A 27,525-nucleotide genomic window follows, 5' to 3' on the forward strand; every position below is an offset into this window, starting at 1 on the left:
CCGGTCGCCCACCGCCGCCTTGGGCCCCGCCCTCCCGCCGCTCCTATTGGCCGCCTCTCTCCCCCCGTCGCTGCCCCTATTGGCGGCCGCGCGCGCTAGGGGCCCGCCGAGCCTCCGCGGGCCCAATGGGGAAGAAGCGCGCGAGCCCGCTCCTCGACAGCCGATTGGCCGGGAGGAGGGGCGGCGAGGCAGCCTCTTTGCGGCGGGGCGAGGAGACGTTTAAAGATGGCGGCGGCCGGGAGAAGGCGGCTTCGCTGAGCGGGCGGGGAGAAACAGCCGCGGCTGCGGAGGAGAGAAGGCGGCCGCCTTCCCTCGCGCCCGCTTGGGGCTAGGCGGACGCGGAAGAGAGCGCGAGGAGCAGTAGAGACGCGGCGGGCATGGCCCAGGTGGGTGCTGCGGCCCGGCGCGGCCTGGCCGCCTCAGCTTGGAGGGGAGCTGCCCGCCGGAGCCGCCTCGACTAGGCCCCGCGGCGCTTCTTGGCCGGGAAGCTGACACCCCCGCTCCTTATTGACGACCGGGGGGGAGGGCTCAACGGGGCACGTGACCTGGCCCCGACTTTTTATAACGCGCTCTCCGAATTTTGGGAGGAGGAGAACTTGGGGTGTCTTTTTTTAAATTGCGTTTCGATCCGTGGAGACTGAAGGTGGTTTGGGGGGAGGGGGTAAAGCTGCTCTCCTCTCCTTTCTATCACCACATTCCTGTAAGGTAGGTCGGCTGGGCTTGGCCCAAAGTCACCCGATGATCTGCGGGGTTTAGGGGGTTTTCAGGGGTCCCCATCCAGGATCTCACCCCCTGGTCAGAATGGAGCCAGGGGGGTGTTGCTGCTTCCTTGGTGTGGGGGGGGAGCCTTGCAGGGGTGGTAATGCGGTAACAGCAAAGATAGCTGGAGATAGATCCTGATTTGTGTTGCTCCCCACCCTTCTGTGCCTGGTGGTGTGTGTGTGCCTTTCTCCTGGATTCCTTGTAATTACGGTTAAATCATGGTGTATGCCATTAATGGAGTCACTGCAAGGTTCTCATAAAAGATGTGGGGGGGGCTTGGCTTCCCCCACCCCAGCCATCCAACCAAGCTGGATGATTAGAGAGAGGAGACAAGGCTGTCTGGTGGGAATCAGGGAGTGGCCCCATTTTCTCCTCTGGGGCTGTAGGAACTCTAATTTTTGTGCCCCTTTAAGGATGTGGAGTATAAAATGAAAAAGCACAACATCAGGAAAGCAGTACACAAACGCACTGCAATCCAATTATAAATACAGAGACTCATCTTGGGGTCTCCTGTTTGTTTTTATTCTACCCGAAGGCTAGCCATATTGGCAAATAAAAAGTCCTTACCAGGGTCCATCTGTCTGATTCTTTCAAAGCAGCAGGCAAAGCTTTATGAAAGGGAAACACTTAATGTATGATACGAATGTTTTCATGTGGCATTAACATGGCAGTGAAATAGGACTTCCAGAAATAAGGCATGGCTACCGTGTAGTAGTAGAGCAGTACATTTCTGGTAGCTGTGGCTCTGTAAGTCCCTGTAGAAGAAGCATAAGATTTTTTCGTTCATGTAAAATCCTTTGCCTCTCAAAGCAAGCAATTATTTTTGTTTCTGTAGTTGTGCTATTTTGGGAGCATGCCAGGTAGCCTAGTTCAGTTCTAACCATTTTTCTTTTATTAAAGTAAACAGATTGCTTAGGCAAAGTTGACAAATGTATTGTGGCAAACTATAGTCCAGCTTGGCCTGGTGTGTCTGATTTTCAAAGCCATCAGCTGGGCATCACTATACATTTGACCAAGTGGGTATTGCTTCACAACAGTGTAACACCATGCGCTAAAAATATTACTGAACACAATTTATAATAAGTCTACTGGTTTATTTGCTTCTATCTAACTGTCCCACTCCTTTGAATCCTCAAAGGAAGCTTATCATATAAGTCAAAGAAAATATTTCCCTGAAAGGCCACCATCCTTGGCTGCCACTTGTATCTGCCACTCCAGATCCTGTATTAATAGGAACACTCCCACACCATGCACCATAAATAAAATTAGTAAAATATTCTGCTTTGAAGGAAGGACGTTGACTTTCTAGCCTATACCAGTAAGAAGCCCTGTTCGGTGACTAGAAAGATGAAGAAGGCTTTCTTTTGTGTGTGTGCGTGTTTTTAGTGACTTTTTGAACTTAGAGAAGCAGGGCTATATTTTTTTTAAGCTAGCCAACCTTCTTGATACATTAATTGTGGTGAATTAAGTCAGATATAATCCAGCATCAAATTGGGATTTTTCAGTTTCTGCATCGCAATCATTATATTCATCCAGTTTCTTCGTTGCAAGCAGAGTACTTCCTTAGTCCTAATCCAGTAAAAAAAATTAAGTTTGTCATGGAAATACTGGAGGGTAGCATGTGCCAGTTCTGCTGGAGTTGAAGTCTGTCACAGTTATGTCTGCCTGGAGTCCCTTGGAAAGAGCACTGTGTAATCTAGGGTAGCCCTTTACAGAATGGGGTAGGTTTCCTGTTTAATTTGCTTGAGAGCCAGTTGCGGGATAGCTGGTATATTAACTGCTGTTTGAATCTCTGGTTTTAGGACCTTATTAATGGAAGGAGAGGGCCATAGTTCAGAGGTGGGAGTAGGCTTTGCATACAGAAAACCCTGGGTGTAAGGATTGGCATTTTATCCTGAGAGCTGCTGTCAGACCATATAGGTTACAGGCCAGGGTTCATATAAGACAGCTTTGTATGTTCACATTTAATTGCCCCTTTAGTCCAGTTTTGTGTTTCAGATTATTTTATTGGTGCAAAACCAATAATATTTGAGAAGCAGTTGCAAACTGGTAGGCCTGCTTAAAAATATAATAGTCAGAGGATAGTTATGAAAGCTGTACTTGCACATGTAATGAAAGCACCTCCCCAAAACCATACTCTGTACATCACCATAATTTTACCAAAGATGGGTCGGCTATAGTCCATTGCTAACTTCAAACTAAGAACTTAAAGAAAAACACATTTCTTTTTCATGTAACTGTGCTGCTGTTTAACCACATGTCGATGAAAGAAATACTACTCTGAAGATTGAGTAATTGACTTGTACTTCATAATCAGAGCAATTGGCAGCTGACTATTCTTCTTTGCAGGTTGAAAGAAGTAAAGGAGACCTACGGCAGCTGGCGAAGAGGCTCTTAACTCGGACATCAGCTATTTAAGCTGAATGCATTGTGATTTCCAGTAATTGAGACAGTGATTCTGAAAGCTGTCCACATTAATGAAAAGAACAATGTAGTCAGCTTAACTGAACCATCAGTGTTGCCTATTGAATAAAGCATGACAGATCCTATCTTGGTGGACTTCTGCATGTGAGGAACATAGATTTCTATACCCTTTCGTTTAAAACTTTGTGGGTCCCCCCCTCCATTTGGTAAGTTTTAGTTATGGAGAATTACGAAAATACTCCTCCCCTTCCAAAAGAGCCAGCAACTGAAGTGACTATGGAGAACCCTTCTTGTCCCCCACCATTGCCGCCCAACGAACAGCCTCCACCACCTCCCCTGCAAACGTCCAGTGACGCAGAGGTAATGGACGTTGGCTCTGGCGGTGATGGACAGTCAGCTACCCCTGCTGGGGACGCCCACGCTGTCAACAGACTACAGCTTCTCACAAAGGGATCTTCGTGCTACCAAAGTCGTCTTATCATAGATCCTAATAGTGACCAAAGCCCGAGAACTGCTCGACATGCACCTTCAGTTAGGAAGTTCACTCCCGATCTTAAGTTGCTTAAAGATGTAAAGATTAGTGTTAATTTCACAGAGAGCTGCAAAAGTAAAGACAGAAAAGTTCTGTACACTGGAGCTGAGCAAGATTATGAGGCGGGTTCAGAGTTAGGTATTCATGGTGTCAACGGGGATGTGCATGCTTGTCCTCTTGGTGGGAGTAGTAGCGGCCAAGCGGCTCACGCCGCTGGTGAAACCGATGACAAAAAAGAGGATGACAATGATACAGATCAGGAAAAGCGAGTGGAATATGCGGTTTTGGATGATTTAGAAGATTTTACTGACAATTTGATGGAAATAGATGAAGAAGGAGGGTTTGCATCTAAAGCGATCGTTCAGCAAGACAAAGCGGACGAAGAAACCTTGAACTATTCTTACGAGGTAACTACATTTTGTTTCCAGACTTTGGGTTTGGGGAGGAAGATACGAATATGCTGTTTTTCTGTTGTTTTTCTATTAACTGGGGAAAAAAACTGAAAAAAGAAAATCTTAATGGAACAAAAATTGGGCTTGGGGGCTGTTTAATCATAGAGAAGATATAGGTAGGCCTTGTTTAGCGACTACCTCATTTAGCGACCGTTCACAGTTACAACCATGATGAAAAAGTAACTTTGTGACCAATCCTCACGTTTACAACCTTCACAGGTCTGTAGAGCAAAGGAAAGCTGAAGGAAGATCATAAGCATAGTCACAGTTTCACTTAGCGACCTCTTTGTTTAACGGCTGAGTTGCTGGTCGCTAAATGAGGGCTACCTGTGTTGCTGAGTTATGTTACAGAGCTGCTAAGTTACTTGTCACTGCTTGAAACATACTACCTTGATATAAGTCGAGTTAACAAAAAACTCGGACAGTTTGTTGATTTCTGTAGCAATACCTGCCTTGTCAGGGAGTGAGGGGAATAGCTATAGGGTGTAGTATCTGACAGTATGTTTTTCAGGATGAATTTGATAATGATGTGGATGCTCTGCTGGAAGAAGGCCTTTGTGTTCCCAAAAAAAGGAGGATGGATGAGAAATATGGAGGGGAGAGTGACCATCAGTCTGATGGAGAAACGACTGTGCAGCCAATGATGACCAAAATAAAAACCGTTCTTAAAAGTAAGCTATCGCAACGAATAACATACCTAGTTGACATTAACCATCTCAGTTTCCGTAAGATGCTGGCTCTCTTCCTGTTCTCCTCCCCACATCACATCTGCCCAGAGCTGCCTTTTGGGCCATACCCAGACAGAAGAACCTAGCCCAGTTTTGTTCTGGGTATGAGCAAAACCACCTGATCTTGCAGCTTCCATTTTACACATGGAACAGTGGGCCCATGGAGAATTTTGCACATCCGTACTGTCTTAGCCTTTTTCCTTAGGGGAAAAAAGGAAGGGTTGATACATTTCACCTTGAATGACAAGAGGGTTTTTTCGATTACCATTTGAAGAATGTCAAGCTGCTTGATGGCTTGACTGTCAACTAGGGAGGTGGGAGGTACTTCTGTTTCAAAACAATGATTGACGGGTTTGTGCACTAAGCAGAGTCTCGGCATGTTTCTCTTTGAAAGGTCGTGGTCGCCCTCCTACAGAGCCTTTGCCTGATGGATGGATCATGACATTCCACAACTCGGGCATCCCTGTGTACCTGCACAGAGAATCTCGGGTGGTCACCTGGTCCAGGCCTTATTTCTTGGGAACAGGAAGCATCAGGGTATGAGCTGGATTTCACTCTTTTAGAAACGCTAAATCGGAGTTAAACATTCTGCAGTCGTTAGAACAGTTGCTGACCCTCACTGGGTTTGATTCTGCAAAATCTGATTTCTTTTTGTTTAAGAGATGAGGCGTGTCTGTTGTGTGTTGGTGAACCAAGCTAATCATGAAGCTGCCAGCATCATTCAGAGTAATACGGAAAAATATTGCCCGCCTGGCTTTGAGTAAAAGATCTATTTTGGACTGTCGTTGTATTCCAAAATGATATCTAAGTTCTATTGGTTATTTAACACTAAATGCTTCACTCATCAGTAAATCAGATTATCAGCGTTTTCTTGCTGATCGATCATCTTTCCTGGGAAGAAAACTTACGTGTAATGCATAACTGATTTATAGCGTGCTCTACTGCCGGTTGCAGTGAGGGTTGCTAGCTGAAACAGAATCAGAGGGTGCAGAATGCTGTTTAAAGCTAGTTCCTGGACAAGTTTCTGCTATCTTAGGCTTTTTGGAGGCAGCTGGCCACAACGGCAAGTAAGACATTGAAGCAGATGGAGGAACGCTCCTCTCGAATTCTTTTATGGATAAACGTTATTTACAGAGGGACGCAGAGGAGTTACGAGCACCGTACGTGCAGTGGCAATCTTTGGTGGATGGCACACACTGTGCTTTAATTTAGCAAATCACTGAAAATACATTGAGGGGACCTGGAGCAAGTGGGATCGTTTTCTGTTTTGGTACTTCCACGGTGCGCTTTTTAAATGCACCGCTTCGTACAAAATTTTCCTTCTGATATATGCCTAATAATGGCGTACGCTGCTAGAGAGCCAGGTGGTTTTACAAGAAGCCTGGAAAACCACTTGTAGAAAACACGTTGCGTTTTACTTCCCAGTTTTGCCTTGTATGACAGAACAGTTCTCAGAAGTCTGAAGCATGGCTAGTAGGGCCGTAGACCTGAAGGTAATTAAGTTGCGTGTTGGTTTTGTAGTCTGGCTCTCATCTGTTAACTTGCAAACTGTGTTGCAGAAACATGACCCTCCTCTGAGTAGCATTCCTTGCTTGCATTATAAGAAAATGAAGGAAAATGAGGAAAGGGAACAAAACAATGACATAACCCCAAACGGGGAGGTTTCGCCTGTAAAGCTCATGGAGAAATCCCTGGAACTGGATTGTCAGACGGAGGAGCCGGACTCCACTGCAGCTGATTCTGGAATTTCCGATGAGAGGGATCCATCGGGGGGAGACGCAGCCCAGGGAGCCCTGGGACAGGTGAAGGCCAAAGTTGAAGTGTGCAAAGATGAGTCAGTAGGTGAGTCCTGTAAGTTGGCCTTTTAGGGCGCAGGGGACCTGTAAGTTACCTTTTCCAGGTGCCTTTTTGGGGCCTGGGTCAGATACTGCTAATTCAAGTTGTGCGTCGTTGACGTTTCTCCTTCAGTCATTCAGAGATGCTGCTGCCGCCGCCACCGCTCCTAACCTGCTTGCCTACTTTAAGTGCCATTTTAATGTACATTGCTGAGTAGAAATTGCTTCTTGTTCAACTGTGCCTGTTTGCAGCTGATGGGAAGGGAACATTAATGGGGGTGGAGCATACATCCTCTTCAGATACAGGAAGTCCTTGCATCATGACTATTCGTTTAGCGACCATCCAGAGTTATGACAGTGCTGCAAAAACCGACTTACGATCATTCCTCACAACCGTCACAGCATCCCCGCAGTCACATGATCGCAATTGAGGCAACTGGCAACTGTCACACATTTACGTCGGTTGCAGTGTCCCATGGTCACGTGATTGCCACTTTAGACCTTCCCAGCTGGCTTCTGATAAGCAAGATCAATAGGAACTGCATGATTCACTTAATGGCCATGTGGTTTGCTTAACAACTGCAAAAATGGTCATGGAATTGGGTCTGGATTCACTTAATGACCACGTTGCTTAGTGACCTAAATTCATGTCCCAGTTGTGGTCGTTAAGCGAGGGCTACCTGTATTTCGTCTACATATATTGCAGAATCATGGAAATAGAGCACTTTTAAAATATTCTACCAAGTTCAATTCTGCGGTTTCTGTCGTCTGAATTACGGCAGGCAGAATCCTTCGAGCCCCGTGTGTTTGTCCGGGCTCCCTCCATATTTGGGTTCACGCTGTCGCTGTCTCAGTTGGAAGGAGTACGGACTGATTACGGTTGCTTTGCTTTCTTAGATATTGAAGATTTCCGGCACTACCTGGAAAAACGTTTTGATTTTGAGCAAGTGACTGTGAAGAAGTTCAGAACGTGGGCTGAGCGGCGGCAGTTCAACCGTGAGATGAAGAGGAAGCAGGCGGAATCTGAGCGGCCTATTTTGCCAGCCAATCAGAAACTTATTACGTTGTCCGTCCAGGACGCGCCCACAAAGAAAGGTGGGCTTGTTGTAAGAATTTAATTAATTTACGGTAGCGAGAACCAACCAAAGTCCTACAAAGGACTGTGTGCGTTTGTTTTTCCCTCGTTTCCAATGCCGAGTTTTGAGTTTCAGTGCCGAGTGTTCTTAACCCTGAAAAATGCAAATTTTATTTTTGATTTGTTGTTAGGGTAATGCCACTCTGTTCGGGTTGTGGGATTAGTATCGCTCAAGGAGTTCTGTTTATCCACGGGACTTCTTAATAAAAGCAGTCTACCGTATCACAGGCTGCTTTGGCAGGCTCTTGCCAAATCTGTGCAATTGTCCTTATTTTCTAGAGTTTGTTATTAATCCCAATGGGAAGTCTGAAGTTTGTATCCTTCACGAATATATGCAACGAGTCCTAAAAGTTCGACCTGTTTACAATTTCTTTGAATGTGGTAAGTCTTCCTTCCAATACCTGTTTATAAGATAACGATTACTTAGATGTCTGTATTTGATCTGAAGATCTCAGCTTGAGCCAAGTTTGGGCTTTTCTGGAACGCTGACAGTACTACGTAAAATGTCCTGTTCTTCTTGGTTATATTTACATTCAAGAATGTTGACAGGGTGCACAATGTGGCTGAAATAAAGCCGCCGCAACGTGCTATGGTGGGATATAAACGAAACGTTTCCATTGCGGTGGGCTTACTCTTTAGCTGAATAGCCTTTGTAAATTGTCCATCTGAAACACAGCATGCAAAGGGGGAAAAAAAGAAGCAAGCACGTCCGTGTAAATGTTCTGCCCAACCACCCTCGGGGATCAGCCTTGCTAATCAGTACAGCTGGGCACAAATAAACTCTTAACACAGCCAAGGATCCCACACATGGACCTCTCGGTCTTCTTGATAGGCCTAGGCAGGACTTGCTTAAAACAGCGTGGTTTCTGATGTTCTCTCCTCTTTCTTCAAAGAGAACCCAAGCGAGCCTTTCGGAGCATCAGTTATTATTGATGGAGTGACTTACGGAGCAGGAACTGCCAGCAGCAAGAAACTTGCGAAGAACAAAGCTGGTAATATAAAGCTATGATGATTGGAGCCCAAAAAAATCAGCATTCGCAGAATGGTGCCTCGTCAGTGCTGATTCCCCGTGGGATTTGCTCTCTAATCAGTGTTTGCCGGGCTAGTGTGGAGAGAAATTAACACACGCGTGATAGATGAAATTAACCTGTGTGATTGAAATGTAGTACCGCTTTCTTTAAAGGTCTGTTTTTGACTTGTTCGGTTCACTTAAAGGTGGTGCTTCCGATGAATAGACACTGACTGCTGCTTACTGTTTAAAATCCCTGGGATTTAATTGATTTGAGAAACCCTGCAATCTGAAGCAAAATAGCAGCGCTCAGCCATTCCCTTCTGGGATGTGCGGCCCCAGCCCATCTAGGGAGCAGCAGCCAAGGGAAGGACTGCTCCATTCACTGCCATTGGTGTGTGTAGAGTTGATGGAAGCGCTTAGTGGATTTGGCACTGATATATCGGGGACTAATTTTCCAGAGGCTTTCCTCACAAAGTAGATGCTCCTGCAGCTTCAGAACTTAAAAACCTTTTCACCATACCAGGAGCGATGGAAAATATTGTTTTATGCTTGTCTGCATTCTTGACAAAATGTACGCTTACGGACACATCACCTTCGCAGGGCCCTAATCATTGCAGTCGTTATTTTTACAGCCCGAGCTACTCTGGAGATCCTCATCCCTGATTTTGTTAAGCAGACCTCTGAGGAAAAGCCCAAAGATAGTGAAGAATTAGAGGTACGTTCGCAGCTGAGTCCTCGCCCGTTAAGTTCATTGGCCCTTCTTTACAAGGTACATGTCGAAGATTGTAGCTTTAACGTTGATTCTCTCCTGCTGGCAGGCAGGTTTTCTTTCAGGGTTTATGCAGGTATGCTTTTCAGAAATGTCTAAAAATATTGACACAGTTAAACCTTGAGCTGCTTTGTGTAGAAGAAGAACGCCGTTGTAAGGGATTGATTTGTTCTTTGGCGGCTTCTGTCAGTGGAAGAAGTTAAATAGAGCAGGGAAATAAAAATAATAGAGTTTCCATCTGTTTCATTCATGAAAAGAATCAAGTAGTGGTACTTCCTGGTATTTTGTGGCCTGAAATGGATTTCCACTGCACTTGATACTGTTCTGTGATAGCTGAGACGTTGACCATATTTGGATGATAGTGCCAATAAGTCAAGTCGAGACAAACTTTATTATAGGTCACTGACCCAGATTTAATAAGCCAAGTCTCATTTCATGTCAGAAATGCAGGAAATAGAAAGGGAGAAAGTATTAATTAAAAAGTTAAAAACATTTAATAAAAATATAAAATGTGTATAGCTCTAGCCCAGTGCCCGGCCGCACTGATGGCAGAGGTGTTTCCGGCCAATAAGTCACTCTGTGCGCGTGTCGGTCCCGAAGGGCACTGCAAAAGATGGGTAGTTGTTTGAATATTGTCACGTTCGCAGCAAATATCCTTGCCCTCAGGGAGAAACCCCCGTTTTTCCGTATAATCTTTCGTTCTGGCCAAACCAGTGCACAATCTGTTTAAACATCTCCAAATAAGCCAAGCTATAAATGACCTTCGTATCTGTTCAGAAACACCTTTTTCTTCTCCCTTTTCAGCCTGTTATGGGTACACGTGGAAATGTTGAACATAGTTTTACAGACGAAAACAAAATTTTGTACCCCTGTTCATACAGTGGCTTACTCCAACTTTAGTGTCTGAATATAACCCTTGTGAGCTTGTACTCTTTGTTGGTAGTTATATTCATGATTCCCAATCCCAGCTCCTAGCAAAAACAAGCTGAAGGCAAATGGTTCTTTTGTTCTGCTGTTCATTTCCTTCTCCCCAGATCTTTCCTTGTTAGTTTACTTCTCAGCACTACAACAGCAGAGCGACAGAGTCCCCCACCCCCAAAAGCATAAAAGGTCCTTTCTATCATTAAGTGATAATTTACCAATTTTGTTGTAGTATTTTAACCATATCAGTATTGAGGACTCACGGGTATATGAATTGACCAGTAAAGCTGGACTCCTGTCTCCATATCAGATCCTTCATGAGTGCCTTAAAAGGTGAGGTGGTGTGTTGCTTGCATGATTTATGCTTTGAGGAAGGGCTGGCTCTTTTTATGCAATAGTCTTCTCTGTTTTTTACTGTTTAATCTGGCACTCTTAATTTTGGAGAGAACTTAGAAATGGAGAAAACTTAGAACTAAGCTATGATAGCTATTTCAGGAATCAGTCCCCATGGGACAGAAGCCTCTATGTGCTAGTTATGGTCTTAACTCTGCTCTGCACACGTTAAGATTGTCTGCCAGCTGACCACCAAGTTCTTAAATGTGGGGGGGTTGAAAGATGTGCTGGAGCTGGTAGGGGGAGATTTGAGGATGGGTGTTTCCCATAGGTTTTGCTCACACTGTATTACATTGCCAGTTGAAATTCAGTGTGTGATGCTGTCAGTTCTTAACCCATAATTATTAGAAATGTCTTACGGATGTTGGCTAGGCTGGTTCCAGAACAGGGATGATTTGCCTAGCACGTGCAGTAAAAATCAGTAATTGTCCTTCAAAAATTATGAAAAAGGTTTTGGCTGAATGTTGTTTAACATTTGCGTCCAGGTTTGATGCAGACGTTTATTTAAAACGTTGACATTTTTAATAAATAAACTCAAAAGCCAGACTTTATAAATGCTTAGAGTGGCTAACGGTATTTAATTTGCCTTAAGAAACCATGGCATGGGTGATACATCTATAAAGTTTGAAGTGATTCCTGGCAAAAATCAGAAGAGCGAGTACATTATGACCTGTGGGAAGCATACTGTGCGTGGCTGGTGTAAGTATAACAGCTACTGTGAAGATCTATGGAAACTGTTAGATTTATATTCCACCTTTCCTCTGAGAACAAGCATTCTCAAGTGTTCTTGGTGTACTGATTTTGTTTAACCATTTAGAATGTTCCTATATATTAATCTCTTAGTCACAAGTCACTGTCATTTTAGCTACGGTTTTCAGTCAAGAACAGAAGTATTTATACCTGAGTACATCTGTATCAAAGGTGGAACTGCTTTTTTGTAATATTTTGAACATATGTTTGTAATAACCAGAGGAAGAAAACTTTGGCTAAGTAACTCCTTTAGCCTTCTGTATACTCATAATTATTAAGAGCCAAAGTTGATAGTTTAATTAGTAGCCACTCCCTAAAAATTTACAAATCTTACATATAACGTATAAAATGTTCTGCATCGTAGAACTGAAACCACCTTCTTTAAAAGTACGATTATTTGAGGCATTTACTAAACGTTTCCTTTGTGAGTGGGATTTTTAAACTCTGCTTCGTGGCGATTTTGCAGGTAAGAATAAGAGAGTTGGAAAACAGTTGGCTTCCCAGAAAATCCTTCAGCTGCTTCACCCACATGTGAAAAACTGGGGTTCTTTATTGCGCATGTATGGCAGAGAGAGCAGTAAGATGGTTAAGCAGGTAAAGCATTTTATGTGTTGTGCCCTATCCAATTACTAAAGCTATGCTTTATTGACAATACTGTTAAATTGTATCCTGTTCCTTATAATTTCTAGAGGCTGTTGCATCTTTAAATAGTGAAGTAGCAAATTTTGCTTGAAACTGACACTGCCCCACTGAAATCAGTTCATGCAGTAAAGGCTGGTAAGGGGCCTTTGGCTGCAGAATTGTAGACATGCTCAGTGATGCTTGGGATTAAGAGGGAAAGGCCTCGCTAATGAAACAATAAGAGTGATCCAAACACCACCACCACCATCCTTATGTCAAGAAGAAAGTCATTCCATTAAGACAGGGGCTGCTACTGAGAAGGCACATCTTCTAGTTCCCATGAGATGGCATTGTTTCAGTGAAGGGACCCAGACTGCGCCCTATCAGAATGCAGTGTTTGTGTGTGTGTTTATGTATTTATTGGGGTAAGCCAGTCTGGTGTAGTGGTTAAAGCACCAGGCTAGAAACCAGGAGACTGTGAGTTCTAGTCCTGCCTTAGGCACAAGGCCAACTAGGTGATCTTGGGCCAGTCGCTCTCTCTCAGCCCTAGGAAGCAGGCAATGGCAAACCACTTCGGAAACCTTGCAAGAAAACTGCCGGGACCTGTCCGGGCAGTCGCCAGGAGTGGCGACTCAAAAACACACAGACACGTACAAAAACCAAGAGCCAGCTTGGTTGAGTTGGGCAAACCACTTCCAAAATCTTGTCAAGAACACTGCAGGGACTTGTTCAGATGCCAGGAGTGGCTGACTCAAAAGGCGCACATAGGCACACATCCCTTCCAGAGCCAGCTTGCTTGAGTCGGGCAGCTATACAAATGTTACAAATAAATAAACCAAATGAGGAGATTCTATTTAAAGATGCAAAATCATCTCCAGTTTTGTGATTAGTTGCTTAGACTGAATTCAGAGATTTTTTTTAAAGTAGGATTTAATATGGGAATGTTTCCTTTCATGTTGGTGCCTTTGTGCAGGAAACATCTGATAAAAGTGTGATAGAGCTTCAGCAGTATGCCAAAAAGAACAAGCCAAATCTGCACATTCTGAACAAGCTACAGGAAGAAATGAGAAAATTGGCCCAAGAAAGGGTGAGTAGTTGTTTTGTAAGCTCCCTGGCAGTATTGACCATACAAAACAGTCAGGTTGGTGGTTCTTTTCAGTTAATTGTTCTTTTGATTCTAAAACATCAAGGTATTTAGAAAGTCCTTAAATAAAGCTTTTCTCGTTAGTTATTTTCTAGAATGTGCTGCTAGGGCTGCTGAGAATCTCCCAGCGCTTACTGCTTTCACAAGGTGTGATAGCCAGGCTGGCCCTTTGTCATTACATGAAACTATAACCATACGAAGGGGATGGGAGACTCATCCTCTTTCTCTCTTTGGGATGCACTTATTGTAAAACACCCGTTTTCTTCTTCCCTTGCAAATCCAAGCCAAGCTCTCCAACCTGAACGTTAACTAAAAGATTTCTGATGCTGCTGGGAGCAGTCAGACTCACTTTCATTAGCACACCGTTCATCTACGTTCTGTGGAACCATTTCCTTTAGGAACCCTTGATTTTTGAGAAGAAGATGTTACAGTTTCTGTTTCAGCATTTATTGAGCAAGTAGGGTATCACGGAACGGTCCAAACACTAATGTTCTGTTCAGGGAACGTTTTGAAACGTTGGCATCCAGTGAGGATGAAGGATGCATATAATTATGGTTGGTCTCTTCTATTCCTAGGAGGAAACACGAAAGAAACCCAAGATGACAATTGTAGAGTCTGCTCAGCCTGGCAGTGAGCCTCTCTGTACTGTTGACGTGTAATCAGAAAGACTAGGAATTGGAGCAATAAAACAAGTGGAGAAAGTTAGGGGTTTTGTTTTGTTTTGTTTGTTTGTTTGTTTTTTGGTCAACAATGTAAGGAAGAATTGGTTTGCTTCGGAAGACAACCCAACAGTCAAAGCTGCTTCAAACGTGCGTTGCGTTGTTGCATCGGGGTGACGGCACAAAATTTTGTATGTGCTTCTCAAGATGATGTTACTCAAGAGGGCAAGAATCCTCACGGGCATACAGCAGTCTCGTTCACCAAGGTGGAGCTGAAGCAAACTCCGCATCCTTTTCAAGAGAAAATTGTGTTGTCTTCAGTGGGAATGCTGAAAGATCACATTCAGAATGTTCACGTAAGGCCTGGGACGAATGTCAAACGCAGGAGCACAGCTGCTCCCGCTCTTACGAACATGCAGGCGCTTGTTTCCTGAAAGAGTTTCTTATATTTCCGCACAGAATAATATGCACCGACAGCACACTTTTGACAGCTATGTTGGAGGAGAAGGAAGTGTGTGACTTCATGCCTTAAGGTTAGGCCAGTAGGGTTGCTAGTTAATGAGTTTTGGCAGGCTTAGAATTTTTAGCACGATACACTGATTATCAGACAAGAACTGATAGCATTCAGCTCTGACAGTTCCATCTTCTTAATCATTTCATTTGAAACAAACAACATAGGAAGCTGGGGATTGTAAGGTATATTTCAGTTTCTTTTAGACGAAAACAACGGACTCTGAGAATCCTGCGTCATTGCTCTGGAGCTTTTCTTCACGCTAAGTAGGGCTTATAACCAGGTTTCCCCCACGGTTTATCAGAGTAACTGTGAATACAGCAGCAGCGCTCGGCAAGTTGCATTTTTTTTTTAATCGTTTCAGTTAAATTGCAACACTTGGCATTTTCTCACGACTTGACTGGGAAGTCAGAAAAATCACTGGAGCCATTTCAGTTTTTTTTTTTTTTTTAACGCGACTGCCTTTTTGTTTTTGCTTCCTGTTTAGTGCTTGCAGATTTGGCTCTGGAAACTATTTGAATGTAAATTGAGATTCATCAGAGAGGACCCTAAAAAGACCTAAGCAAATTCTGTGATTGAAGTAAAGAATATGGATACGTAAATGTGGTCTACTTAAGACAAACCCTGCTGGTCCATGGCCATGGAATATTTTTGAGTAGCAAAAACTACTGTGAAAGAAATCCATGCAATTTAATTTCTCCCCCCCCCCCCCAGTAAGCTTCAACCCTCCTGAAAAACTAAAAGGATGGATTGAGGATCTGGTATTTCCCCTCTTCCCCCAACGGTCTTGCATAAGCAACAGACTCCTTGATGTCCCTTGTTGCTGCATATAAAGCAAGCAACGCTAGCAACAATTTAATGCTGATTAACAACACGGCTGCATTTAGGCTGCGTCTTAAGGGGTGGGTAATCCAAAATCCAGGAAACTGCCAGGAACTCAAGAACGATTTTTTGCTTGGCATGGTGTGTATTTGCTCGCTCCATTTCACGTCACCAGGAATGACAGTTCAACATGTCCACGGCTGGTTGCACGCAGTAATATTTAAAACCTCTGAATAAAATACTGTATAATAGCATTTATTTTCGCAGGAGGCCGATCGCTTCAGAGCTCCGGTTGGAGGCTCTGCCAGCAGGAATCTTGGCTGGAATAAAGTCCAACGGCTAGAGCACTTGCTTTCACCCCCAGCAACTTGCAAACAATCTTTCTAGGGCCCTGCGGGTGAATTTTGGCCCTTTGGATTTTTTCCCCCGGTATATATTCCCTCAGGTCATGATTTACCACAGAATTAAGCATGGCGTTAAATGTATTGCTTCTGTTCTTTAAATAGTTCAGCTTCTAATCTTCACCCTAGTATTAAGAACACCACAAATCCAAGTGGAAGTCAGACATTTCTTTTTTATACAGATTTCTTACCGGGGTGGGGGTTGTCGAACAGCACTTTCCCTCAGGGTAATCTCTCTCTTTCCCCCAAACTCAGAATGTTTCGCAGGTTCTCTGCAGCCTATCACAGATGCCTCCTTCCAGAAGTGTTTTGCCACGTTGAGTATATCTTGCTTTAGCCTTACCTGTCGGTACCAGAATTGATAAGTGACCACTGCCCTTAAAAACATCCAGATGTGTCATTGTAAACCAAAGGCTAGTACAAGAAGTTATGCATCATTTAAAAAAAAAAAAAATGCGACCTTTTTGGCAAGACGTTCCAACAAAGTGCAATAACAGCTGGAACAAACCGCGTACTTACTGTTGTCGCTGTGAAGTATTTCTTGTCATTTCTGATGTTTACTATGGTTTGAGGTGTAAAGTCTCGCATTTGCCCCAAAGCACAAGCTGCCACGTCGGAGGAGGAGAGGTCGCATTCATTCCAGCGTCTGCATGAATACTTGTGCAGTGTGACTCAAGACATTCAGAACCTTTTCCACAGCCCTTTTAACTTCTTGGGATTTCAGTTTTAGCAACGCCTAAAATTAATTGTTTTCTCCACTCCCCGCTTTCACCCTCATTAAATCAGGGCATTGCTCCGGGTGGGTGTCGCAATTCTTCACGGCACCATCCTTCAAAAGTAAGACTTCCTTGCATTTTATTCTTTCCTTGAGAAATGTGAGAAAACTGTCTAAATGGTAGTACTTGGTCAAGTAATTTAATAGTGGATGCAGGAGAAAAAAAAAGGTCAGATGCTATCCTAACTCAGCTAAAATTTTAAGTCCAATTACTTGGATCCTTAACTGCTGGGAACAATCTCTGCATGTTCTAACGGTTCTCGTGCATGCAGAAGCATTTCATTCTAGCCCCTTTCCCATCTCCTCCTAATCTGCATTCTTGGTTATGGTGAAAACTGAAATAATTCCCTGTAATGTCAGTGGGGCGTTCCAAATTTTAAGCTGGTCTGTCAGTCCTTTGAGCAATTTGCAGTGATTAATTACAGTATTGTATTTTGAAAATGAATGTGACCAACTCAATGTTATTGGGTGCTGTATGAATTGTAAGTTGAGTAATGCAAGTGGTCAGTTGGTTTCCTTATAAAGTCTCATCCACTGAGCCTCTGTGTCACGTCTTTTGAGTTACTTATGTGTTTCCCCCAAATATTGGTTTTCAGCAATAAAGTTTGAAATCGTGTAAGAGTTGGTGGTTATCTGATACTGCTAGACGTAATTCCTTGGGCTTTTTTTTTAAGTCGCATCTCCAGGAGAAGCCGTTTTGAATCATGCGATCCAATTTTCTTCTACCTAGGATGGTCACGTGATTGGCAGAACAAATTTTCTTCCGTCTGTGCATTTTGTATGTGAGGGAAGAGAGTTAAAGAGAGGTATGTTTAGATGTCTTACGAAATATTCCTGTGGGGGAAGGGGGTGCGCCCCTAAGGTATTTCCTGTTTCCTAAGTACTTTGGAGGTACTGTCCTTTTCGGGTTTTTTAAACCACATTAATTAAAGGTAGGAGATTCAGTATTTAACATAGTGGACGTTAGCCATGCTTCCTTTCTCCAGAAATTGCTCCCACTTCTTCCATAGGAAAAAGGTACCACGTAACATTTTCTAGCAATTGTAGACGCCAGAGAGTGCCCGCTAAAGATTAGGGGGGCTATCGCCGATTTAAACATAACAATCAGCACTTTGAGTTTAGCCTGGAAGCTGCCAAGTAACCCAACGCCTAGATCTTAACCTTATTCTACCAGTGGCAGTGTAGCCAGTAGACCTCTACGGTGGCCTAAAACGAAAGCCTTCGGCTCGTGGGCAGAGGCACCGTGCTGCAGCATGCGCTGATGCCAGAGGAGTCCCTCCTGGGGTGCCAGTATGGCCCTTGGCAGGGATCCCCAAGACTTGTCATTGGGGAAGAGACTGCGAACGGGCTGTCACTTTGGGTACCGTATTTCGGCAGAGATGACAACTTCATCATACCTTTGGGGCGGGGAAAGTTACAACGCAGATGCACCCCATGGTTTTAATTGTTTACTGGCTGGCTTGTCCTGGTACACAGGGCTCCCCTCTCGCCCCATGGTTTCAAAATAGGCCATTACAAAAAAACAGGAAATGGTTTCAGCTTTTAGGCGTTTGCTTCTGCCGGTCCCTTTGAACTGTCGACCTACTCCAGCTCGGCCTGTTTTCGTATCCTAAGCAGCAGTGGGCTGGGAAGACCGCAGCGAAGGGAGGGGCGGCGGCGGCGGCAGACACTTCTAAGTTTAGGAAGCGAAAGAGCAGGGTCATTCTGGGCTCGGTGGTCAATAAGGAGCGCTGGCTGGAGCGTTCCCTTGCCGTCCTTCCGGGGAATCCATGGTGTCGGCCTCAACAGAAGCGGCGTCTTCTGATTCCACAGCCGGGGTTTCCGCCGAGCACGCGGAGGCGTTACTTGCTTTGCCGTCCGCATACTCAATTCTGTCGAAGAAGAAGAGCATCTCGCAGTGTGTCGTGTGAGGAAAGAGGTCCACCGCCTGTGCTCTGATCACCCGGAAAGGGCTCCCTTTGACGCGATGAGAAGGTGCTCGACAAAGGCTGTCGGGGAGGAAACACAGGATGAACCTTCTTCATCCTTCCATCTCGTAATCTGAGGCTGCTTCTCCCCCACGCCCCCTCCCACCGCTGGGTGGACCGGCCTCAACTCCGCACAGCCGTGGGAGGTGAACGCGGATCCGCGTTTGGTCCGTGGCAGTGTGGAGACCCTTGCGCTTATCGCGGCAAATGGACAGCCCGGTTGGGCGCTCAGAAATTACCGTCACTGGTACACTCACTCCACAAAGTTGTTCATTGCGGCTCGAGGGTTGCAGGAGACGTAAAGAAGCTTCCTCAGGTGTTCAGCCTTCCGGATGGCGAGAATCACTTTGGAATCTAGGAAATTGCGGTTGGGGAAACGTTAGGATGAGGCTCGTGACCACCAGAACAACTCCAATAAAACGGCAGTATTTACTCCCTTCAAAAGCAGCGTGCAAAGAAAACGACCGTGACTCAGGACGGGGGAATGTAAACTGCCACATTACCCAACCGTAAGCAACGTTAATGGCTTCAGGGAAAGCAGGAAAGGGCTTAAAGGAATTCTGCAGCCGGGCTTAACGTTGCTTCTTCCAAAGTTACCCTAACCCGCTTTGCAGCGTCTCTGTGTCTCATCACCAAAACTCAAAGGGCAAATTTTGCATTCTCCCCCGCTCCCCATGAAAGAAAGGGGAAAACAAGGAGGCTCTTTTCTGGCCCCACAGAGGCAAAGCAGCAATTGGGCTGCTCTGTTCTTCTTTTCGGGGCCTACCCCTTCTTGTCCTACTGCTCCTTGTTTCCTCACCTCTATGTACAACCCTGTAAACTTAAAATTCTACTTAAATGCCACGGGACCCCCCCCCCCACTTACGTAACCCTGCTCGTGGAGGATCCACAATCGTAACTGTATGACGCAGCGCTAACGTGTTAACAAGTTGAGGAACAAGTTCTTCAGCTTTTCCACAGTGGAATTCAACATTCATCAGCCCTGAAGGGGAGGAAAAATACCCTTATATTATATTTGCATTTGTGTTAATATCTTAGCCCAAGAAATATCACACATCCAGACCAGGATTCCTCATCAGAAGCATCTGCGTGTCCAGTCTGCATACTGTATATATCTTACAAAATGCATCTCTCTTGTGAATGTGGCGACACAGTAACCAGAGTTTTAACTATTTGCGAAGAAAACAAAAGAGTTGGAAACGCTCTGGAGAGCCACTGCAGGCAACACTAGGAACAGCAGGGATAATTAAAAATCAAACAGTATAATAACGGTACAGGCTTTAGGGCTTGACCCCACTTCCTTTTGGTTATACTGAAATACTTCTCCACGTGAGCAGCTTTGAAAATTTCACACAGCATTCCCACATCATCTCCCAGCAACTGGCAGAACTTAAAACCTGCTCTACCTTTCCAACTATTGAGCTGTTCTGTTGATCTGCCACGGTGGCTGCAAATTTGGCCTTAACTTTATCCTCCTTTGCAACAAAGCTATCTGTATCTATCACCACTTTTTTTTTTTAAAGGCTTCTATTACGACATTGGAGGCTTGAAATCCATTTTTCTTAACTATTGACCAGGTAAAACTTTGGACTGCTTTAGTCAAAGTAGGAATGTCATTCTCACATTTGGTTCTGATAGAAATCTTTGGAAAGTTGATAAAAACGGACCAGGGGTCTCAACATTTATTTTACCAACCATTAAGCTGAGCATTTGCTTTGGCATCTTCAACAGCTTCTTGACAAAGTTCAACTCCAATAACTTTCTTCACTTTCTACAAGATGAAGAGCAGTAACGATGGTTAATGCTTTGCTGGTTATAAACGTAACAGCAGGCAAAATCTATTGGCCCGCAAGCTGAACATTCTGCCCTCTTACAGCTTCTTAGCAGCGACTATAACTCAACAGCTATTGGATCTATGAAGTTCTACATTTGATCTTCCCCCTTCTGTGTGCTGCATTTATTAAAGAAAGACGCAACTACTTTAAATGCAATTACAGACCAATTTGCTTAAGTGATGTCTTAAAGAGAGCCCCCTTTGCGGCGCCATCATTATTTTTGACTCGTGTGAATTAAAATTCATGTTCTGAAGTTAGTCGGGGGGGTCAGTTGGGCTGAGTCTCGACATGGCCCTTGAATAACTACTAAGGGGGACCAGGGTATCACTGTCTCTCCCTTCCCCATGGAAACAGCAAGCAAACCTGTTCCTTCACCTGAGCAAGAGAAATGCCAATTGATCCAGTCCCACAGCAAACATCCAGCACTGTGGTGTCCTGGTTGATCTCAACCCAGTCCTGAATGGCTGAATATAGAACCTCTGCCGCCTTGGTGTTTACCTGTGAAGTCCAACGTTGTTACTGTTATTATCTAACATGCAGGGAACAAGCCACAGGCAAAAAGTCTCTGGGATGAAGTAAGACTTGCCTTCAAACTGGAATACCAAATTAATCTACAGCGAAGGACTTAATACAGTCTTGCGTACTGAAAGGAGTAAAGAACAAAACCACACGTGGATCGTAGGGAGAAACGATGAAACGGCAGGGCAAGGGAGTCTCAGAGCAACAAGATGGCAGAATCGATGCACGCCTCTTATTTTGCTTCTCCCTTTTAACACGCGTTTATTAGCTTGTATAATTTTACTTGTTAAAGTTTTAATGTATTGGAAGGTTTACAGTTAATCCCAACACAAATTGCTGTCCTCAGTTTTTTGGGGGGAAACGCAGGGAGGAGTGGGCAGCCCCTCCATTTTCCTAGGGCTTCAGCTCAAAAGCACAGGCATCCATTGCTTCCAACTGCAAGCCCAGGTTTAAGCTCACCATCGAGGGAAATTACCTGGAAAAAAGCATGGGGGGAAATCCGGAATTTTAGCCCTAGAAGATTTTCTTGAATGTACTTGTCACCAGCGATGTTCTTCAAGATTAAATCTTCACGATGGGGTGATTTTCTGCAGGGGGAAGAAGCAGGACAATGGCTTCGTGATGGCTGCATCTGATGATCATATTCAACCATTGAGATTATGGATAAAACAAATTAGGCACAGAAAAAGGGTCAGAGCTGATGCTTGAACTCATTAATGCAATGATCCTTCAGCTGCAGTATTATAACACAGTTGCGCAGTTAAGTAATCTCAAATAATGCTTATAGTGAAATGGAAGACCTATAAATGCTCCCATTCTATTGGGTGATCGCTATTCAGGAAGGTTCCCAAAGGACTAACAGACAAAGCAGGAAGAAAAATTCCACTAGCTAACATTTCATCCTCAAGGCCTATCTATTTCCAGCCTTTCTTGACTTGGCAGCAACTGCTGAGAGCGGAAACTAATTACTATGACAGTAAAATAAATAAAATGGATTCTTGCATCTGCCTAGCCACTGTGGGAAACAGGCCAAGTTGCTCTCAGCCTACAGTATTTTTAATGAACCTTGGGATTTTTCATTGAAGGCTCAGCATTTTGAAGATTCAGCTGTATTTTACAGCAGTTTCGTTTCTCCCTGATGGGGAGTGCTGATATCAAGTGCCTGATCTTGCCATCATGTTCTAAAAAACTGGCTGGGTTAACCCTGAAAAATGTCTTTGTTACCTTTGACCTTCTTCTACAAAATACAAAGATGTTACTCCGCTGTCCTTCCCAATTCCTTCTGTGAAGTACGTAGCCATAGAGGCTTGCAATGTCGCAAGTTCTTCTTTGCTTAATTTCTAGAGATTCCAAAAGCAGAAAGATGCTTAGATGTTTAACAGCACAGCAAGTTTCAAAGGAACTAAAAAAAAAACCCGAAGGTACACCCTTGGAAGCATATCTGACATTTCCCCAAGAAAACCATGCATTATGTCCCAGAACAACTAGCAGTTTTCTGAGACATCAAAGGTTTATTCATTCATTCATTCATTCAAATTTTACTGTAGAAACCAAATTTAATACCTGTGGGTTAAAATAGGCAATTGCCATGACATGGCCGTTCATACTAGTACGAACTGTTAGCTGTTTCCAGTGACCTTCATAGGTTTCTGGGCTATACACACTGTAAGACGTCGACCTGTAATTTACAAATCTTTAATTACTAAATCAGGACTTAGTAAGTGCAACTGTGTTAATTCTGGAAAGAAATGAGACAGTTTGGGGGACATGTTCGTGTGGCAGTTTCTCAAGTGGAGTTCCATCACTCTTTGACCTCTTTCTCCAGAAGAGACACATTCTGTCCTTCCACAAGAGCTAAGACTTACGGAGTCCGTGGTGCTCTCTGAGCCTGGCTGTTTCCTTGCAGACGTTTCACTGCCAGCCTAGGCAACATCTTCAGTGCGAGGAGGGAGTGGGCCTTGCTCTCAGTTTATAGACCGTGGCTTGCCCTGCTTGTGTTGGTGGGGGTGCTGTTCTCTCCTTGGGAGTTCTTTGATTGGGCTGCTGCTTGGTTGATTGAGTTGATAGTTCCTTGATTAGGGTGTATTGTGCTGTTTGATGGTTCATCTGGTGTTAATCCTAGTGTTGACTTTTGCATATCTGGGTGTTGATTGCTGGCAAGGGAGTGTACTGGTCTTTTGGCTTTTCTATTGTCTCTTTTGGGAAAGCTCTGTTCCCCCAATATTAAGCAGACATTGTATCTGAACTACCTGTGTGCAGTTTCTATGGCTTTTCTCTTTGTATGCAAGCAGCAAAGGTCAAAGGGTCAGCCGCGCAAAACTTGCACGTATCTTTTTAAAAGGTAAGCGGTTAGCCATGAAGGTGTACACGTTTGAAGGGTAACGCATGGCACGTGTGTTCTGGACTGTCACGCTCATAAAAGAATTCCATTTAAAGTGAGCCTTGATTAATACTGAAATACCCACAATGCAGGGGTATGTAACAGTCTGTCTGGTGTTAATCCTAGTGTTGATTTTTGCAGATCTGGGTGTTGACTGCTGGCAAGGGAGCGTACTGGTCTTTTGGCTTTTCTATTGTCTTCGCTTCGATTGCTAAGTCATATGCATATCAGATCTGTAGATACTCTACAAATCTTCCTTGCACTTCCAATCCAGGCTAGTTCCATAGAACAGGTTTGGGGCAAAACAGGGCCCTCTAACTACATTTCTATTATCATGCAAGATCCAGGCTGGAGAGAAGCAAGCATTTTTTAAAAAGGAAGGAGCTGAAACCTCATGTAGAATCATCATTCTAAAAATGTATTTGTATCATGAAGCAGCAGATGGCTCACCGTATGTAGTCTTGAAAAGCCTTTGCCACCTTTTTCGCCACAGCGGGAATGTGAATGGTATCAAAGGGTTCCACTACAGCACAGGTGCCACCCTTGTATTTGCCCAGGCGGAAGCCGACCGTTTTATCTTCCTGATTTGGGCCTAAGCCAATCAAAAATTCACATTTGTTGCGGTACTCAGTCTAAATGCAAAGCAAGGGAATGTTCAGAACAGGACCCTCAGGTACGCTGCCTGGAGCTGTACAAAATAAAGGTGAGGAATGACAATAACAGTAACAACAACGATAATAATTCTTTCACATGGTGTTGGATAAAAAGTATTCATTCAGCCCCTTAGCAGTTACAGGTTACTCTGTGCAAAGGCCGAGGCTGAGCAGGTACCTCCTGTGCTTTACTCCATCCCAGACTTTTATTAAATGGCATCACAGAATAATCCTGGTATCCCCTGACCTGCAACGGTGATGCTTGCACTCCCTCCAAGGAGCAACACAGCCCACCATGCTTCTCCTTTTGCAGGAACAACCACGGCAGCAGCGTTCGGTTGTTGTTTCCCATTTCCCTGAAATGAAAGTTCAAGCTGGTTTACTGGAGCTAGGGAAGAAGAAAAATTACAACACCAGAATTGGGGCCCCATCGCAAAGCATCATCGCCAGCCATGATTGTTACGGAAAGCAGTGGAAACTCCTGAGGAGGCTGTTCCAAGAAACGTGTAGAGACTCGTTTCCCTGGGCTTAAAACCCAAGAAGGGTTGACGCAGAAGGAGAGAAGACGATGCTCTGCCTCCCCAAATAGTAAGCGAGCGGGATGGGCTGTTGGCCCACCTGAGCTGAAAGCTCTGGAGCAGGCCATCTCTGCCAGCATAAAAGGGCAAAATTCTCACTAGCCTTTCAGCATGGCTAGGCAGTTAGGCAACCAACGCTCCCATGACGTGGCTTCTGGAAGTAGAACATTCCTCTTCCGCATGCTCAGTTCCATTTCCAGCCCTTCTCCCCATGCTGTAAAACTCAAAATCTCCATGTTGGAGCCCCATAGGCACGTCCCTAGAGGACAGCTTCCAGCTTTGACCCCTTACTCCGAACGGCCCACCTGCAAACCACGGAGCAAGCGAAACCGCGTTGGCCATCGCGATGACCTGAAGCTGGAGAACACCAAGTCCACCATCAGCATGTATCTATCTACAAGGGGATGAAGCTTCCAGAAAAGAAAGTTACCTTGTCAGTTTCAACAGCACTTCTTCACACTGTTGCTGCTTCTTCACCAGCTGGTCTTCATACGGAATAGTCCACAAAGGAGTCACCACGTCTGCTATCTGCTTGCTCAGAGACTCCTCTTCGCCGCCTTTTGATAAAGCCGGACGCTTGGCTGCGGCGTCTCCGGTCCCTTCTTCTCTCCTCCTCTTCTTCAAAATGGGATCTGCCTTTGGTTTCGCCAACCGGACACTCAGGTTTCGGTTCTTCCACCGGACCCCGTGGAGGACTTTCATAGCTTTGTCCCTTTCTTCCTCACTCTTAAAGGTGACAAAAGCAAAAGTCTGCTTCCCCATCAGTTTTATTTTATGTGGGTTCAGTCCGTATTTGGCAAGGAATTTCTTTACTTCATTAAAACCAATATATTTGGGGAGATTCTGAAGTTCTACCTTATAGATTTCTGAAGTAAACAAGTCATCTTTGATATACCTGTACATGTTGGAGGTATCTGAAACATTGTCTGTATTTTTCTCTTCAGTTTGGGCCACTGATTCTGGAGTGGTATTTTTTGTATCAGCCAAGCCCACACAATCATTGTTTTCTTCCATTGTTTCAGCTACTCTGTAAAGAAAAATATCAATCAATTCTCTTACAGCCCATAAACACTGAACCAGATCTCAGGGAGATAACTTGAAGCCCATCGGTTTAACAGCTAACCTAATAAATTCTCTTTGGGGCTGTCACACAACATCAGAAAACGGAGTAAACCACAATTAAACTGAACAGCAAGCATTATAGAAAACCTTTGTGACTCTTAGCCACAGTTAGGCTGGGTTACCAGCATGCCAGCTTACACCAGCTCCGGGAGAGGTATGTTAGCTGCCTTGAGTTGAACAAATATATATATATATAAAAGGGCAGGATAAAAATTTAATAGTAATAAAAATCAACTTTAAGCAATTGCAAGACAATGTGTGAGTCAGGAGCTCTACTCCACGTGAACTACTGAAGGAACAGGAGCCGAACATCCCAAAGAAGGACAACTCTAACAAACCCATCCTAGCGAAACACAAGAAAGTAGAAAGCCATGGATTGATCCAGGAAGGTTTAGGAAGAATTTCCTTCTACTGGGAGAGCAAGTGCTTGTTATGCCTGGCTTCAGCTAGAGGCGTGATTGTGCTTTATTGGTTTTGTATTATTTCTGGTTTGATTTTGATTGTTCCCGATTTCTACTGATGCACACCACCCAGAGCCCTAATTATGAGTGGGAAGCCTTAGAAACCCCTTGAATAAATAAGGTGTCCTCCAGTCAATGGTGCTAAACCCTTGTTACCTTAAGGCAGTGTTTCTCAACCTCAGCAACTTTAGGACAGGTGGACTTCCACTCCCAGAATTCCCCAGCCAGCATTCGTGGACTTCAGCTCCCAGCATGCTGGCTGGGGAATCCTGGGAGTGGAAGTCCATCCGTCTTAAAGTTACTGAGGTTGAGAAATGCTGACTTAAGGACCACTGTCCACCTTCCAAGGTGGAAGACGGATGATGACAACCGCCCTCTTAAAGAGAGTGTTCAGCCTCGTTTGATGGCCACTATGGCTTTCTTTAGTTTGTAATTCTTGACTTGATTATTTATTGGTTCTATAGGTGGATTTTATTAGTGCTTTATGGCACACACTGCAAGCTTCCCGGCATGGGAGGACGAGTGGGCATTTCCATTTGGGTCAAGCAAGAAACACAGCCTTGCCCAGGAGCATGGTAGGCAAGCGGAAGGCCTGGGGAGAAGGCCAAGGCTTCCTCCTGCCAATCGAAGATCGCCGGCCTTCCCCAAGGTGGGCCAGGACTACATCCCCCAGAACCCCCTGCCCGTCAGGACTCTGCCCACCCTCCCCAACCTGGCGCTCCCCGTCCTCGAGTCCCCGCCAGCGGAGCGTTCCGGCGTTTGCAATCCACTCGCATCCGGAGGGTGCCAGGCTGGGGAAGACTGCAGGGGAGCCCCCAGGCACATCCAGAAGCCCAAGGAGTTCCCAGGGGGCTCCCCACTCACCTCGCCCGCGAGGCGAGCAGACCCGCGAAACCGCCTCGGCTGCGAGCTGCAGAGGTCGGGCGCGGGGACAGAGGGGCGGGCGGGGCTTTCAAGGGGGCGGGGCCGCGATGACGCCACGACGTTGACGCCGCGTGGGCGACGTCGCTTTCTAGCTCTGCCGTGGTCCGGGTTTTTTTCTTTTTTGCCTGAAAAATCCCCGTATATTCAAGCCCACGGATCGCGTGCGTGCGTGCGGGAGAACGGACGTCGGCGCCATCTTGAGTTACAGGGTCGCGCAAGGGCCGACGGGAAGGAGGGCAAAAAACGCGCGAGGCCCGCCGTGGCGCGTCGCCCAAGCCCCGCCGCCGCCGCCGCGCGCAGGAGGATTCGCCCCCGCCTCTCAGGGATGTCGAGCAGGCACCTCCGCGGTAGAGCGGGCCGCCGAGGCCCGTCGGCCTAAGCGGCGCCACTCCTTCGCTGCCACCCGTCCCGTCGGCCCTTGCGGCGGCGGCGCGCGGGCC

The 27,525-nt window shown here is 45.2% G+C and overlaps 2 protein-coding genes across 3 annotated transcripts; one reads left to right on the forward strand and one right to left on the reverse strand.

Moving 5' to 3' along the window:
• The first annotated feature begins 211 nt into the window (after positions 1-211).
• On the forward strand, positions 212-17,467 carry DGCR8 (DGCR8 microprocessor complex subunit). Its single transcript, XM_063315284.1, has 14 exons — positions 212-386; positions 3,112-4,125; positions 4,682-4,841; positions 5,293-5,435; positions 6,458-6,740; positions 7,631-7,828; positions 8,148-8,249; positions 8,762-8,860; positions 9,513-9,595; positions 10,803-10,903; positions 11,556-11,662; positions 12,180-12,307; positions 13,308-13,421; positions 14,054-17,467. Exons 2-14 carry the CDS (start codon positions 3,406-3,408, stop codon positions 14,135-14,137), a joined length of 2,322 nt encoding a protein of 773 aa, XP_063171354.1. The 5' UTR covers positions 212-386; positions 3,112-3,405; the 3' UTR covers positions 14,138-17,467.
• Positions 17,468-18,081: 614 nt separating this feature from the next.
• On the reverse strand, positions 18,082-27,493 carry TRMT2A (tRNA methyltransferase 2 homolog A). Of its 2 annotated transcripts, none has more exons than XM_063315768.1 (12): positions 27,026-27,493; positions 25,009-25,605; positions 24,248-24,356; positions 23,798-23,979; positions 22,531-22,645; positions 22,192-22,307; positions 21,443-21,554; positions 20,824-20,946; positions 20,309-20,384; positions 19,479-19,595; positions 18,871-18,967; positions 18,082-18,634 (listed from the first exon to the last, which is right to left on the reverse strand). In XM_063315768.1, the coding sequence occupies exons 2-12, from the start codon at positions 25,590-25,592 to the stop codon at positions 18,364-18,366; spliced, it is 1,902 nt and encodes a 633-aa protein (XP_063171838.1). In that variant the 5' UTR covers positions 25,593-25,605; positions 27,026-27,493; the 3' UTR covers positions 18,082-18,363. The 2 variants fall into 2 exon arrangements, with proteins under 2 accessions (XP_063171838.1, XP_063171839.1); XM_063315769.1 differs by lacking the exon at positions 27,026-27,493 and having other exon boundaries at positions 25,009-25,304; positions 25,474-25,604.
• Between the last annotated feature and the right edge of the window lie 32 nt (positions 27,494-27,525).

This window comes from Candoia aspera, chromosome 15, assembly GCF_035149785.1.
Source record: "Candoia aspera isolate rCanAsp1 chromosome 15, rCanAsp1.hap2, whole genome shotgun sequence".
Classification (NCBI taxonomy): domain Eukaryota; kingdom Metazoa; phylum Chordata; class Lepidosauria; order Squamata; family Boidae; genus Candoia; species Candoia aspera.